General features: G+C 32.4%; 1 protein-coding gene across 2 annotated transcripts in view; it reads left to right on the top strand.

Moving 5' to 3' along the window:
• Window positions 1–14,771, top strand: part of LOC138307305 (glutamate receptor ionotropic, delta-1-like) — a 45,521-nt gene extending 30,750 nt beyond the window's left edge. For both annotated transcript variants that reach the window (XM_069247962.1, XM_069247961.1), the window contains 11 exons: window positions 130–474; window positions 1,289–1,476; window positions 2,700–2,879; window positions 3,328–3,423; window positions 5,242–5,427; window positions 5,742–5,833; window positions 6,303–6,393; window positions 7,261–7,588; window positions 8,753–8,970; window positions 9,311–9,576; window positions 11,978–14,771. In XM_069247962.1, the coding sequence (XP_069104063.1) occupies window positions 130–474; window positions 1,289–1,476; window positions 2,700–2,879; window positions 3,328–3,423; window positions 5,242–5,427; window positions 5,742–5,833; window positions 6,303–6,393; window positions 7,261–7,588; window positions 8,753–8,970; window positions 9,311–9,576; window positions 11,978–12,287 (2,300 nt within the window). In that variant the 3' untranslated portion in view covers window positions 12,288–14,771. The remainder of the gene's footprint in view (window positions 1–129; window positions 475–1,288; window positions 1,477–2,699; window positions 2,880–3,327; window positions 3,424–5,241; window positions 5,428–5,741; window positions 5,834–6,302; window positions 6,394–7,260; window positions 7,589–8,752; window positions 8,971–9,310; window positions 9,577–11,977) is intronic.
• Window positions 14,772–16,972: the final 2,201 nt, after the last annotated feature.

Here is a 16,972-nt window from a genome sequence, read left to right as displayed (position 1 = left end):
TTAAATCTCAAAATAGTTTCATCGATACCTAACTATTTCAATCATGACAACCATGTGATATATTTTTAAGGATTAGTGTCATTATTTAACAAGCTATGATTACTTTGTTATTTTGTTTTCTATTTCAAGTGACGGAGTTCAAGCGTATCGGGATAAGTTCCTGTTTGATAGCTACCGACCTGGATTTCCAGTATGTCAAGCCGATATTTTCACGTGTCAATATGACCTTTGTCCACGTGGGGACTGTCAGTCCGAGTATATCAGTGACCACTAGAAAGGCCACTCTAGGCTGTAACTATCAGCATCATCTTGACAACACGTTACAAGGAATATGTCAGCCTCCTTCTGGGTATCAAGGTCACGTGGTTCCCCAGATAGTGGGACAGAACGCGGGTCACGTGGCAGTCATAATTACGTCATTAATTATTCATATGCAATGGCATGATGTTCTACTTCTTTACGAGAGTGGGTTTGGTAAGTATTTGACACGCTTCAATGAATTTAAATACAAGATCCACACGCGGTGAAAGCTACATTGTATAACTCAGTTTATAAATAAATAAAGAATATTTCAGTAGATTACTGTTCATTGTTATCAGAATATTTCATGACAAAATTGAAAAATCACTAAGCTTAGTCAAACATATACCTAAACTGTTATTTGCAAATTCATTCATCGTTTTCCAAAAAGGTTGGTTCTTTAATTCTGAATTAATGGAAGCTTTAACAATAAAATTCTTTGGGTGATTTTGACCATTGAAACTACCGAGTCTGGAAAAAAAAAATCAAATAGAAAAATTGATAAATTTCTTACACTTTCGTATACTTCCCTATACTTTACATGGATTTGAAGTATAACAACTTAGTCTGTCAAGTAGTTTAAAGGTACATGGACGTTCATTTATAAAATCAAACCACTTACAAATAATGTGTGATGTGGTATGATAAAAAAGAGTGATATGCTATGCATTGTATGATGAAATTGCCCAATCATGTGTCATATCCGGCATTTGTTTATCTATAAAAAATAACACAAAAACAAACAATACATGACCGTAACCCGCCATAATAAATTGATTTATTTTTATAAGATATAATATATGTCTATTCTAATGCTTTTTCATTTTAAAATGTTTTATTGCCAAAAATAAGAACATATTCATTAATATAGAATAAGGAAGTTAAAATGGATCAGACAATAGCCTAGGTCAATACTAAACCTTTTCATTTCCTGTAATGTCTTTTTACCCCTCTACATTAATTTTCCTGTTGTTTCCCTTCTTTACAGAAATAGAAGTTGAGGAGACACGCCGAGTACTATTAGAATACAGTATTTTATATAATTCAACAATGGTTGATGATTTTATTGAGAGTGACTACCACACTCTAATTAACAAAGCGGCTAACTGGGAACAGAGTCGGAGAATCCGGATAGCAACTCTTTGTATAAATAAATGCGAGGACTTTTTGTCGGCGGTAAGTATAGATCTCTGAAACTGATGAAGTTCTTCATTTCCTCCTTTGTCGTCTCATTTAGTTTTTTGCTATGTCATTTAATTCATAAACTTGCCTTTTTGCTTGCTGTTAATCAGACTAGTTTTTAATTTTTAAAGTTTTAAAGGTCTTCGGGTTCTTTTAGACATTTTATCACAATATATAAAACCAGCTACTTTCAACCAAAAATATCTCAAAGTGTATCGAAATGGACACGGTAACTGTATATATTTTAGCGCGGATAATATTGCAGCACTTCTCGTTCTAAAAATGTTTACACTGAATACGATACAAACAAATTTGTATGTTAACAACTTTATTACATGATGATGGCGTTGAAAAGTAAATTACAGTTCGCACATGAATATTTAAGCTGATCGCCAATATTTCTTTAATGACTTAGATCAGGATGACATAGCGGTTGAATGACCTGATTATAACACAGTGTGTTTTCAACTGTTAACAGCACGCATGTTGTTTTATAGAAACATCATTATTCCAGTTTAGGCAACGAGTACCAATACTGTAATTTAGCTTGGCCTCAATAAAGGAAATCATTGACATGAATACCTGCATTTTCTTTCCTATTGGCTCTGGGATATTTTATACATGTTTATGCCATAATTCAGTCGCTGATGCGATCAAATTGATTCATGGAACCATATGGGAATATAATCTGAACTTAGATTTGTTTTTTTCCATCTAATGATAAGGTAAGTAAAATTATTACAACACATTATACTATTACTGCACATGTATTACTACCACCGCTATGCTCACTAAGCCTCGTTTTGGTTCAAAGATGAATATTCATGAGCTAATATTAAGAAAGGTCTATTAAATAATTTATTTGCTCAATACACGTAACAGACGCACGTCAAGTTCAATGCCGATGCATAACAATGGACTAGCTATTTGACAATTTTTTTTTAACTTTATTGTTTCTTTTAAGAGCGTTGTCAACTCTTTATGTAATGAACAGCTAGAATATTGAAGATCAATAACCAGCCGTCATAGACATCCAATACTCTGACAAAACCAATTCTACATGGAATTATGTTAATTATGATTAAATACAATTCACGTACATGTACGTATGTCTGTTTTAAATCTTTCAATGGAAGATTCATCTGTTCATGTTTAAATGGACGCAAACGATATTTTGTAAAAATAATATTCAACAAATGATAATTGTTTCGTTATAGGTGGATTCCTATGATCGGGTACATCTTAGGACCAGCGCTCTACGCCATTTCTCTGATATGATGGTTGTCTCCCTTTCCGGAAATGATTTACCTTTTAAGAACCACCTTAACTCAACAATTGATAACATGATATTTATAGCTTTTCCGCAGCAATTATCAACGATGGAAACTAGCACAAACGTACGTATCCATGGATAAAAGAAGCTTTTAAATTTTTTTTCATTTTCATATGAATATTTCATTGAATCAATATGATTCCATAGAAAAGGAATTCAATCTTTATATGATCGATTTCTTTTATTAGGTCAATAAAATGAATTAATAAAAGATGTTTTTCTTTATTTTGTCGTTATGATTAATAATTCATCCCTGCTTGTAACGGGCATTTTCATTGGCTATCTAGTGCTCATATGAAAACGTAAAAAAATGACGTCGTTTGTAACACCGTCTCTGATTGGCTGGAAAGTCTTTTGATCTACAATATTGCAGCTAATAACAGGTTAACATTTTTAAAGTTGATCCTTAATCATATCAATTTAATGTCAGATCAAAGATGTAGAACTTTGTTTTGTCTTATCCAATAGCATTTTGTCGGATTGAAAAACAGTTCCATTTGTCTTTGTTACAGGATTTTGAGCAGTTGTTAGAAAATGTATTGAAGGATATCACCCACATCGGTCATAAAGACACCATGACGGCTGAGGTCCTGACAAATGTTCAACAGGTAAAGTCTGAGAACCATAAAAATGGACACGCCACACATGGTATGCACAAAAAGCCGTCTATTAAAGGCTTTGAATAGACCACACAGTGAATTACCGTGCCATTCTTCCATGTTGTTTCAGAGACGCGCTCTATCTGTTATCTTCATAACAATAGCTATATTAAACAATCGATTTTCAATTTTTCATAATTAAAGGCTTTGAATAGACACACACTTATATAATTTGATATTTTCAAGTTGGAGACTGAACTTTATGTTGCATTCAAAAGTGGAAAAAACTATCTTCTCTTGAGGTCATAATTGAAAAATTTAGCTCTAATATATAATGGAATCAAATAAGTTAACAGATCATTTCTTTAGACGTAGGTGCAGTGATTTACAAACACCTGCATTCAATGGTCTGATATCTTCCTTTGACATCTCTATTCTATTTTAAGCTATGATTCATTAGAGTAAGACTGGAAGTTCACTCTCTTTGATATTGTCTGAGTTAATTCGAATTTTTTCTTCTACATATATTACGCAGCAGATACCAAACCATCTTCATATTTACCAGGATTGTTTGTTTCTGGATTTAAGGATGTGTATCAATTTTATCCTTGACCGTTACAAAATAAACGCATGAATTTTGTTAAAAGAATGACATTGCACAGGAAATGTTACCAGGAACCCGTCCAATATCGGGGAGCTTTGACCTTTATATTCCTTGAACATTTCATAAAGTAAATGTAGATAGCGTGTTATTTGTACTTTCATTAGACAATAAAAATAAACATCACGTGTCGATTAACATTACGACAGGAGATAATACAACATTAATACGTGTCATTACTGCATTAGATATCAGATCCATTAACAAAGCTTCCGAAAACGTAAAATCTGCATTATCTCATAAAGAAATATTTTCTGAGACTTAAAACGTTTTAAACCCACTTATATCAAATGTTATATAAAAGTAGTGTCAAGGCACACAGACACATTATATAGTTAATCATCTTCAGCATCCCCGACACGCCAGTGGTTATTATCACCATCGTCATATTCATCCCTGGAATATATCATAGCAAAACTGAAAGATCTTTGTGCAGTAACGGATGAGTTAGATGATCTGGAGTATCAAGGATTGGATCTTGAGTTATATTTATTAATATCAATCCTAAACTACTTGCTAGACTGACTTTCCTTATCAATTTAAATTGATACGGAATCATACGGATCGTGGTTTTATTCCTGCTTTGCTTAAACCGTTCTCGATAGTTAATACCTTTAGGTTTTATGGTTAAGTATTTGATGATGCGAGAACGATACTCATCATTTCTACTTAACTATCAGCATTTTGGACAAACAGGTTGCCCAGTTATTAGTATATAACGTGATTAGTTGGAGTATACTGCTTGACATAATTTGCTATTTGATGATTATAAGACATTCAATACACATTTCCAAACATAAAGTTGATATATCTTTAAATACTCCAATTATCGTAATGTTTGCTTCACAATAGTACTGATAGATCCAAAAAGAATAAGTAAGTAAGTAGCTGAATGCATTTGATGTTGAAAAGACGGTACTTGATACTTTGTTTAGAGTAAAACACGGTTATAACGAACCTGTAGGTACCAACGATATCACTTCATTATAAGTATAATTCATTATACACATATTACAAATACATTGACGATAAATGAATGTCACTATGTTATAAACACGAAATCGCTTTAAGCAAGTGAATTATAAACATATTTCTGTATTAATTCTTTATTCTTTTTTGCTTTTTGTGTCCCCCCTAATCTTAATGTAGTATACTCTATACATCAGATACAAGGGACCAGGGCCTGCCGATGGATCCCCATCACGACCCTTATGTGGAAAAAGCCAGGACCGAGGGGACTGGACGTCGTCGGATTTGTCGATGACAACGGCAGAGTATTTGAAGTAACAACTTTCTTCCCAAATGTAAACTATGGTTGGAACGGGAGAAATATGCTGGTGGCTACACTACAGGTGAAATGTCGACCATTGTATTTTGTTAATAAAAGCAAGGAATCGATATCAAAATGTTTCTCTAATTAAGACACTGTATAATACCATAGATTTGGACATTTTAGATGTTATCTTGTTTTTGCACTATAATTCTATTCTCTATCTCTTTTTTTATTTGATCATAGCACTCATAAAGATAATATTATACCAATTGTGTTAGAATCACTAATTAGTGTTACTCAATTAATGTAATTTGTAAAAACGCTGCTAAACAAGTTATAAGTTATTTACTCTTTACATCTGATAGTCATTGATATCATATCGTTTTCTGACAGTGGGACCCTTTTGTTATGAAGAACGGGAATAATTCATATGAAGGATTATGCTTCGATATTTTCAATGAAATAGCGACGAGATTTAATTTTACGTGAGTATATGAAAATAAAATATTATTGACTTTATTTAGAGTATCTCAAATGACAGATTGTTCATATTATCATAGATCAAGTGTTATGTGAAAAACAACCGTTGTACAATATATTATCATTAACGGCAATGATAACTTTAAAGTATATTTCATCCAATTGGGAGAATGTTCATATAAGCAGTTCACAAAGAATGATAAATACTATATGCATGTCGTCACTGCATTAAATCATCCATTATCAAGCTAAATATATCTTGTGGTCATTTGTTTTATAGATATTAGTTATTTTGGTTGTCATTTGCAAAATTAATGTTTTAAATAAAATCAACTCCAGGAAACAATCGGCTACAGAAATATTAATCGTTATACGACTCGTTTTAATGTAAACAAAAATATCGAATATCATGTAAACACGCACTCAACATAGTAAAGTTCATATTTGTATAAACCTAATTATCGACTTCGGTAGGTATGATGTCATTGAGCCACCGGATGGTGACTGGGGACTTGAGCTTGACAATGGAAGCTGGAGCGGTGTTGTTGGGATGTTGCAGCGAAAGGTATGTTTGTTTATTCATTACTGAATACCATTTCGATTGATCGTCAAGTGGTGTTTGTGGCTGTCAAGTGCCTAACATATCAGATGTCCTTCATTCTATACTTCCGCTCAAGGGTACTTGAGGATGGTGCTGTTTCTGTCGTGGGTCGATGATTTTAATCAAGAAACAAATAATTGTGAAATTCACAAAAACAATAAACTGAGGTTAGGTAGTCAGTATGAATGTGAGAAAATATATATTATGGTACGAACAGCATATAAAGTTCAATGAAGTTTTACTACTGTATAACAAACATGAACTTTTTATTAAATGTTGACAATAATTAAGATGTTTCGTAAAGAATAATCCGTGTTACCGCCTTTATACTCTTTGTTCGTCTGATTTTTTGATATTGGTCTCTTATTGATTTAGACATTAAATTTGTGTTTTGTGTATCTTGCATTTTGTATCACGCAAGCAAGTAAGTTGCAATTCCTAATGACAGACTGAAACGTAATTAATTCTAAGTTGAACTTATCTCAAATATGACTGAATTCATTGATGCATACCTGATACACAAATTAAAACCCAAAACTTGAAAGGCATAAGTCTTTAGCGGTGTCCGAAGTGGGAATCCAGATGTTTACTACAAGTTTTCAAGGAAATACCTTGGCATTTTGCACCTGTGTATGTTCGCAAGGAAATCCATCTTAGCAAGATCAGTATTTTCAGACAGGTTTGAATACAAACTTCAATTAAATATCAGATATAGCCTACACATAACTAATAAAAACACCATTAATTTTTATTTTTGAACTACGTTCATGTAGAATCTTGCTGAACGGTTGATTAACTAATTGAAGTTAACAAGGAATGTCTTGTTTACAGGAAATCGATCTCGTGGTCGCCTCCCTGAACGTACACAGTCGGCGGGAGGAGGTGATCGACTTTACCTACCCTTATTTCTACGACAGCACCATCATACTCATCACCAAAGAGGATCCAATGAAAACAAAATGGCGGACACTGATTGACCCTTTTGACGACACCGTGCTGCTGTTGATAGGGTGTGCACTGGCTGCTATATCATTCCTACTGTGTGTGTTCGAGAGACTAAGTCCCTATTACTGTGATGAGGTAAACTATTTGGAGGATAAAAGCCTTAAAAGTTTCCAGGATTCCTTTTGGTACCTTTACGGAGCATTGCTGACACAAGGTAGGGTTAATACACTACAGCGTCATAAGGTACTGTATCCTCGATACTACAAGGGTTTAACTTCAAAGTCACTGCCTTTTGATGCAAAGGACTAATTATCTGTTCTGTTCCGTTGCATCCAGCTATGAGATAATCCAGGGGTGGATATAACAACAGTTATAGTAACCCCTGGAGTATGGAGAATACGGGTACTGGTAACCAACTCATTTTTGCGGAGACTTATATTTCGCGTTTTCTACTCAACGACATTTTCATGGTGACATAATTTCGCGTCTTTAAGCCAAACGACATTTCACGGTGACATAATTTCGCGTTTTCATCCCCGAAGACATTTTCACGGCGATTTGAATTCACGATTCACATGTTGTAGTTGATATCTTTGGTGGCGATTTATTTTCACGATTCTGATCGCATGCGAAAATATGTTGGTTTACAGCATGGGACGGGTATATCTTAGTTTTAAATGTACTGAGACGTGAAGTATCTTTGTAATACTTTAAATATGAATACATTACAATCGTTTGATTCTATTTGAAGTTTGAAGCACCATTTGACGACAATTTATTTTCGCAATTTGATTAGCACACAAAACAAATAAACTTTTGTTTTACATTGAAACATAAACATTATTCGATTTATCTTTCTCCTTATGTAACCATTTTCAGCTTGAACAATGATGTCATATTTCCTTGTTTGTTTACTTTTACATCAATACGGTTTATTCTAATAATGGATTACTGCAAAAATATTGCTGACATTTTTTGTTATTTCTATTTAAGCATTGGTGTCACTACTTTCGGAGTGTATGAACAAATATTGTTTGCAAACTGTGAGAATTCGCTACGCGGATTCTCATAAAAGTTTTCATCATTGTTTCATAACCCGATGTAATCGAAAAATAGTGACACCAATGGTTATAATTAATTGTTCAGACTACTTGATAAAATAGAATAGTTTAATCGTTCAATTTCATTGATTTGCACGCCTCCATTCAATGGATAATTTTCCAAATCAATACGCAACGCCAATGTCGCTATTATGACGTTTGGACGAGGGCGCTATTCTCGGACGTTTTTTTCCATAGAGCTATGAAAAAAGCTTAGGCCAATCAGAATATATATTGATTGCTAATTACACGGAGTTTGTATCCAATTTCGATTTCAGGTGGCGATCGTTTACCTCACTCCCAGACCGGAAGGACTCTGCTGAGTTGCTGGTGGCTGTTTTGCCTAGTAATGATGGCGTCGTACAGTGGAAATCTGATCGCTTATTTGACCGTCTCAAAAGACAAATTGCCTTTTAACACGGTCAACGAAATGATACATAAAGACGATTATAAATGGGGCCTCATAGGGGGGAGTTACTGGGTAACAATATTTAAGGTAAGTACCCACCGATGATGTTACTATTTGGTTGATGTCAGTTTTAACGTCTGTGGAGACATAATGTTGTCTTAAAGCAAAAGTGATTTTTGTTTCCTATATTACCACGAAAAATTTGAAAGTGAGTGCTATTTTTCACAACAATTGGGTATATATTTTGAAATCATTGCATCTACATCATCACTCTCATAAAAATGCATTTATCTCGCGATGAAAGATGAAAAATGACTAATAACTTTTGAAAATTTCGTAATGTGTGAAAATGTTTTAAATAAAAACTGTGAAAATGAAAGAAAAATCACTCTATAATGTTTGTATAATGAATCTATATCCTTTTCAGCATTCCGTCCTGCCAGAATTTAAATCTGTGTGGCAGGGTATCGAGCGCTTTAACGAGTCTGACCCAAGTGTCCTAAGTACGAACCCAGATGTCCATATACAAAAGGTCCTTGAGGGTAACTACGCCTATCTGGGGGACAAGACACAGATAGAGATTAAAATGGCGAACGAATGTACACTTCGGACAGGGAAAGAGGAGGTGCTTCCCTTCCAATACGCCTTTGGTCTTCCAAATTTGTCGCCATTTACGGAAATGATATCTAGAGAGTGAGTAATTAAGCAAAATTAAAGAAATATGAAGCTAAATAGCGGACTTGTAAGAAATATCAAATTCCATTTTTCCTCCCAAAATTTACATGTATTTTTCCTTAATTGAGACTTGTAAACAGATCACGATATGTGTAGTTTTATGTCGCCTCCAAAAAGTTTTCACAACGAAACAATCCATTTGAACTACACGTAGTTTTGCATTTTAATGTTTGTTTCTGTCTGGCCTTCTAATCATACCTGTTCGTAAAAACAATTTGAAAATAACAAATTAGATTTACATTTTGCCTCAGCGTCTCCCATTACTCTAATGATAATCGTGATCTGCATTATGAGCGAATAAATGCAGCCTAGACTTGGTGTAGTAATATCTATATAAATGGATGTAAGTCTTGTTTACTGACACCATGTTAGTCGGCGTGGGAAAATTGACATTGTAGTTGAATGAACCAGTTTGAGTATGAAACTATAAAAAATCTATTAAATGTCTGGATATTTGAAAGTAAACTAAAAAGCTATTGAAAAAACATTGAAATTTTGTTGTCTTTTCATTTTTTTATAGGGACTATTTTTATATCATTGAACTTGGCTGTTGAGGTTAAATGGCTGAAGCGGGAAATTCAATTGTTCATTCGCATCTAAATTATGTTTAACTTTGAACTATAAAGTAAAATGTAAATATAAGAATTATAATATTGTTTATTGCATTTGTTAAATAGAATAGCGCCCGTAATTATTTATCTGCCGCCCAGATTACATTTATTTCTCCAATAAATGCAATCTAACAATCGTTTAATTGTTAAATAATTTTAAGCTCTTCATAAATCTAATTGTATGCGTATATCTTCTGGAAATAATCCCGATATGAATAACAGTTCTAAGGTTAACCGCTACCTAGAACTAGAAACAGATGCAGTGAGAGAATAAAGACATCGTCTTTTGTAAAAAAGATATTTATATATTGGGCATCAATGATAATTCAAACGTTCAAATCACCAATCCCTCAGAGAATACTCTCTATGCAATAATATTTAAAGATGCTCCACCGCTGACAAAAGGCATTTTTTTCGCTATCAAAAACAGGAGCAGACGATTTGGTATTTTTCTTCAGTTACAAAAGTTACTTACTTTACACCCTTTCCACAATTGAAAAGTTGGAGCTTCTTATTTTACTTCAAGACAAAAATATTGAAAATAATTATTTGCATCCCGAAAAAAGTCTGTTGCACTATGTTCTATATGGAATGAAGTATTGATTGCGCATGCACCAAAAGCAAAATAAATAATTTCAAATAACTTTTTGTGTTAATTAGACATATATAAACACGATTAATCACTAATTATTGTTAAATTGATGAATATCGTTTATGCCCTTTCGGCGGTGGAGCATCTTTAAATTGAAAAAGAGCAACAACAACAAAAAAATAATAATATATATATATATTTGAAAGCAAAAAAAAAAAAAAAAAAAAAAAGCAAAATATACGATTTTTCTCTCGATCTCTAACTGCTTGGAGTAACGATTAATCAACACGGAAGTATCGATATGTTGGTATAACTAGTGGGAATGCGTTTTATTGATACAGTCCCCCGCCCTGATGCTACAATCAATAGCTGTTCTCCATGAAACAGTCAAATAAACTAATTTCCGGCTGAGCTTGATATCATCTATTTACTTTTAATCATTTCCTATTAATTTAGATGCGGGATATGATTGTTGCGAGTTTACCATCATGCTTGGTTTACCTTGTTTAACACTTGTGCCTACATTATAATTATACGGCGTTTCTTTGAACTTTATTCCAATGTTCCCATAAGCTATGCGAATACATGTGAAAGTTAAATACAACCTAAATAAGGACTTTACTCATTAGCCTATGTCATAAAAGATAAAAGGTGCCGTCATACGTATCAATTAGTGTAAATCTATATATAGAAAAAACACAGATCAACATAGTACTAAAGTCACGATCTAAACTCTAAATCGATTCAACAAGAGAGTGATATAGATCAGTGAGGAGACAAAAAGGATCACTGAAAAGAACCAGGCGTTCTAGAAAGCTAACGTCATCTACTTCATAATGACTTTTAGAATACTTTTTTAATTGCTATCTATAATGTGATTCAAGGAGGAAGATGTTAACTGTAAATAGCTTATTTGATAGTGCTTAATAATATGAAATCAACACCCATCTAGTCTAAATTTGACATGCAATGCCTGCATATAAATATGGCAGCCATTGTACTATGAAAAGGCATGTCTTCTTCTAAGAAAAGAAATGTTATCTTTGTTATTTACTGTTATTTACCTTAAAATAAAGTACAGATATGTTCAAATGTAGTTAAATTGTATGGAAATGAAAACATTAATGATATTCAAAATCGATTTTTTTTCTTGTAGAATCATCGAAATTCACGAAAGTGGGCTCATAAATATCTGGAAAAGTCGGCGTTGGCCAAGAACTAATATATGTGGTAGTGAATCCTTAACATCAGCCAAAGCCATAACACTGGTAGACGTTCAGAGTGCTTTCTATTTAATTGGTATAGGCTTGACATTAGCATCGATAGTGATGGGCATGGAAAATCTTCGGGCGTTATACAATAGAAAAAGATCTGCGGCGAGGGAGAAGAAAGAAAAGGAAAAAGAAATGGAGCGAATGGAGCAAAATGGAAATTGTACTTTAAAAGCCCACAAAGAGATGTCTTGATAAATTAAATGTTTGCTTAAGATAAAAATAGAGCTGATTTATTCAAGAAAAAAGAACCAATGGAATCCGGGACAACGCAAACGGAAGGATACGGAATAAAACGGTGTGATACAAACTGCTTTTTCAACAACTTTGACTGATCATGGTAACAACTGTTTATGGAATGAGAACAATGCCTTTTAATGCACATTTGTTAACAATGCATTAACTGGGTAGCTAATTGGGATGTTAGTGTAAAACATTATTGGTTTATTGTATCTATAAACAGAGAAAACGTAATCGATTTCATCTCATTCTTATTTTCTTACTGTATATTGACATAATGGTTACAAAATCCGGTAGGAGGGAAAAAGTATTGTCTGTTTTCGCGAAGATTGTATTTTCACATTTGTAATCTGCGAAATTATAACTAACGAATTAAAGTTTCGCGGTCGTCACGCTTTAAGAGTATAATTATCCTTAATGCATGGTCACAAAACTTTAACTCGAAAAAAATCTCCATTGTTTTTTTGCCAGCGAATTATTCAGGTATATGATATCGAGTAAACTGTAAATGTATATGTGTATGAATGAACAATAAATAATATTTGAATGAGGTCGAGTAATAAATATAATATAAAATTTTGGTATTAATGTTTGATCACCAAATAGTAACAATTCAAAAGATGCGGTTACATTTGTTGATAAAATTATCTAGAAAGCAAGAATATGAAAGAGGTTGACTTCCTTGTTATTGAATCAGAGTCAACAAAAACTTTGATGAATGTTGTTTATTTTTTTGTATGTCATTTTTACAACTTATAGATAAAATGATTGCCAAAGAACTAGAACAAAAGTAGATTTATCTAGATTAACGGGCACGTGTGTGACACAGATCTATATATAGATACACTAAATCTTCTCAGGACCAAATTTTGATCTAATCATCTTAACCGGTGACTTAGGATAATAAATGTTGAGTGTCTTTTTTGCATCATTACCAATTAATTTCAAAATTTCTTTGAAGTCGAGCTTTAAAAGTCGATATTCACTGCAATATCACTCTCTGACATATCAAGCTTATTTTTGGACTTTGAAAATATATCAGTATCAACATGACACCATAAAATGCTAAATTAATCTGAGAAAAATTAATGTTCAAATTTTTCAAATTATCTCATCTTTTCAAGCCGCCTGGTATAAAACACACCTTTTCAATCATTGTTGAACATATTACATAGACTTTCAAACTCCGTGTGCATCCAATGTGGTAGTATTATGGTTTGTCCATCTGGTTTATTTCAAATAACATGTTATCTTAAAACTATCTATAAAACTTAATACTTTGCATTCTGACAATCATTTGAAAAATCTAACTTATAATGTTTCGACTGAATCATTCTTTTTGCAAACATTCACCTGTCTTGTCTACAACTTTATATATATTTTGCCGATATATTTCATGTTCAATAAATATTTGATCATTTATTAATAAATAATTAATTAATTCAATGATCATTCCACATATGATATTTTCAAGTTATTTCGTCTTTTGAGATAAAGTCGTGGCATCATATGAAACCATTTTAATTATGCTGGTAAAAACTGGTATGTAAATCTATTAATGCATATGATAACATTTTTTAGGATAACGTTTGAATATTAAATCTTATTTTCAGTGACTGAGGCAAATGATTCGCAATACAAAACGTATTACTGATGATTTTACATATTTAGAGACATAACATGATTGCTAAGCAGATATGGGATTTATACTTTTGATGTATAATTTTGCTTTAATTTGTAGATTAATAAGGTATGCAATAACTTTAGAAATGATATAGATAAGTTTTGTAACTGGTTTACTTAATGTAGAAGGACACGGTTGCTGTTTGATTTATTTGTTCCGTTTTTGCATATTACAGATTTACCTCCCTTGCGGGTAGGTATCTGTTGGTGACGTCGTTAATTTTTGAGTGGAGTTCACGTCGTTTTCTTTGAAATGTATGTCGTTACGCTCGCAAACAGATGACGTCACAATCAATACCTACCTACAAGGGCAGAATACTCTATAATATGCAAATACGGAATGGGTAGCAAATTAAAACTGTCACCGTCGCCTGTAAGGGTATAAGTCTATAATGTTAATTCACACACAGTGAAACCAGAACTTTAAAAGTGGAATTATTCGCGATATGTAATTTTTGGCTTATTTCACTTTCTTTAAACATCCGCGAATATGTATATGCTCTCGTCAATATATAAAAAATATGCAAATCGTGACACGTAATAATTTAGACTGTAAATGCATTGCGCGAAAATAATCAAACCGCGAACAGTTCGGAAACAACTTAAGAAAAATACCAACTCTCGAAAATATCCACTTTTACAGTATATATATTATGAATCGAACTTGGATTGTTATATTTCGGAAATAGTAATATGTATGATTATAAGTATGTTGAAAATGATATATAGTTTTTACAATGCAATAAAATAAATGAAACTGGACATGCAGTTTATGTCTTTATTTATTTCCAAAATAATGTGCAAAGATGGAAATTATACCAGTTGAAGAAGACTGTTTTGCTGAAAAGCTGTTTTCTGTAAGAACATGTTGACTGTGACAATGATATTTGTAAGGATCCTATCAATTTGGTAAAAATTCCGCTATCAAAGTTTTTAAATAAAAATGACCACTGTAACGACGGCTTGGCTAAGATGTGCTTTAGTGGGGGGGATTTCGTCAAGTTGACCTAGATTTCCATGAGGAGTGTCGTAAATATGACCTAGATTTGCATGACAAGCATCGACGATGAAGCAGGGGGGCGTTCACTCCAGAATACTGGTTTTAAATCGCCATGTTCTGCTTCAGTATAATCATGACGCATATATTGGCTCGATGAATATTGTACAAAATCAAATCGTTTAAATAGTTTGACCTGTCTTTTGGATATATAACAATGAAAGAAAAAATATAGATAAAAAACGTTATACAAAAAAAAAGATTTTAAAGATTTGTCGCTTTTTAGAAATTAAACGCATTTCGTTTCTATTTGACACTTTGGATATCGGTTGCTATCCTAAGTCTTTTCACTTTTCAAATACAAAAACATTTATGATAGCAAGACAATCTAAGATGTAGAAGAGATAATATTTTGTTTTATTTTCTTGATGAATATTGTAGAAAGTCAAACCGTTTTAACAATTGGAATTTTACGACAACATATTAAGATATTGTGTTTCTTATCTGATTGTAAAAATATAATAAAATGAGAAAACCACAAAGATAACTTTTAAATGTTAAAAACATATTGTTTTAATATCACGGGAACTCATTTTAAACATACACGTACACAGATACACTGTTACATGTAACCTACCTTCATATAAGGACCCTTCATATCAGGACGGAATCGTTATCAGAGACATGCATTATGGTAGCAAGTCTTTCATCTTAACTCGATTTTATTTTTTTGTGAAAAAATGAGTCCTCAAAATTGATACTATTTCCAAAGTTCAGATATGACAAAATAGAAAGCGATAGCATACTGTAACTTGTGTATTTTTGCCAAATGCAAATTTTCGAGTAAATATTTTTGATATTTCAAACGCGAATTCAAAAAATTTTGTTTTAATTTTGGAAAAAAACATATTACATGTTTAAGCATAACAGTCTTTGATCGCGTATAAATGTATTCACGAATGTATTGTTATTGAAGAAAATAGAGTGAGTTACAGTATAAGGTTAAGAAAAGGACGATCAGGAACCATATGTTTTTAATAGAATGTTTAATAGGAGGACAACTCTTACATTCATTGGAAAACGTATCTCTGTTTTACTCAGAAACAAGTCTTAGAACAATAACCATTATCTTGAATTCACAAAGACCATACAAACATACAAATATTGAACCAATAGAAGAAAAGATCGGTAATCAAATGCATTATGTAACATTTACGTAAATTCAACTTTATGTAATATCTTACATTCTATTATTACGTAACATTAACATAAATACGACTTTTTACAATATTTTATATTCTATCTTTGTTCTTAAAGACAAACTAAATGTTGTATACTGTATAGTTGATTCATTTTGCGGGAAAACAATTTCGCGATTTTCTTTTTGATACTAATTCGCGAGGAGAATGTTCGCGCACTCGCACTACCAATTTTACATTGTTATAAGCTATATATGTTGCCTTTGATTTCAACAAATTTTAATGCAAATAAGATGAAAGCCTTTATCAGCCATCTCCAAATAAATCTGATATAGTACAATTATCAACAAAATATTTTAACATTTGATATTACATCTTGAATGAATATTATTATCTCCTCAACCTATCACCGTAGACGAAATCTAAAAAAAATCTTTTGTGTTCAGATATGTAGCCTGATATACATTGCAATAAATATGCATTCTTTTCTTTATCACATTAGTCACAGCCATTGCTGATCTTGGTTCATTAAATGATGGACATATAAAAAGATAGTGTTTCATAACCAAGGCCAGAAGAACACATTGGAGAATCTCTCAATGTTGCCTCTCTCATCATTATATAATTTTCTTTTATTCACGAGTATTCAAGTTCACTAAAATGGCATTTATCGCGACAATAGCGAAATTGTACATCTCGATAATAAAATCAACTGTCCATTATATTGATCATATATTTATGTCAACTAGTATACAAGAGAA

The sequence above is a fragment of the Argopecten irradians genome, chromosome 14 (genome assembly GCF_041381155.1).
Source record: "Argopecten irradians isolate NY chromosome 14, Ai_NY, whole genome shotgun sequence".
Classification (NCBI taxonomy): Eukaryota; Metazoa; Mollusca; class Bivalvia; order Pectinida; family Pectinidae; genus Argopecten; species Argopecten irradians.
Note: the sequence above shows the minus strand (reverse complement) of the source record. Positions and strands in the feature narration are given on the sequence as shown.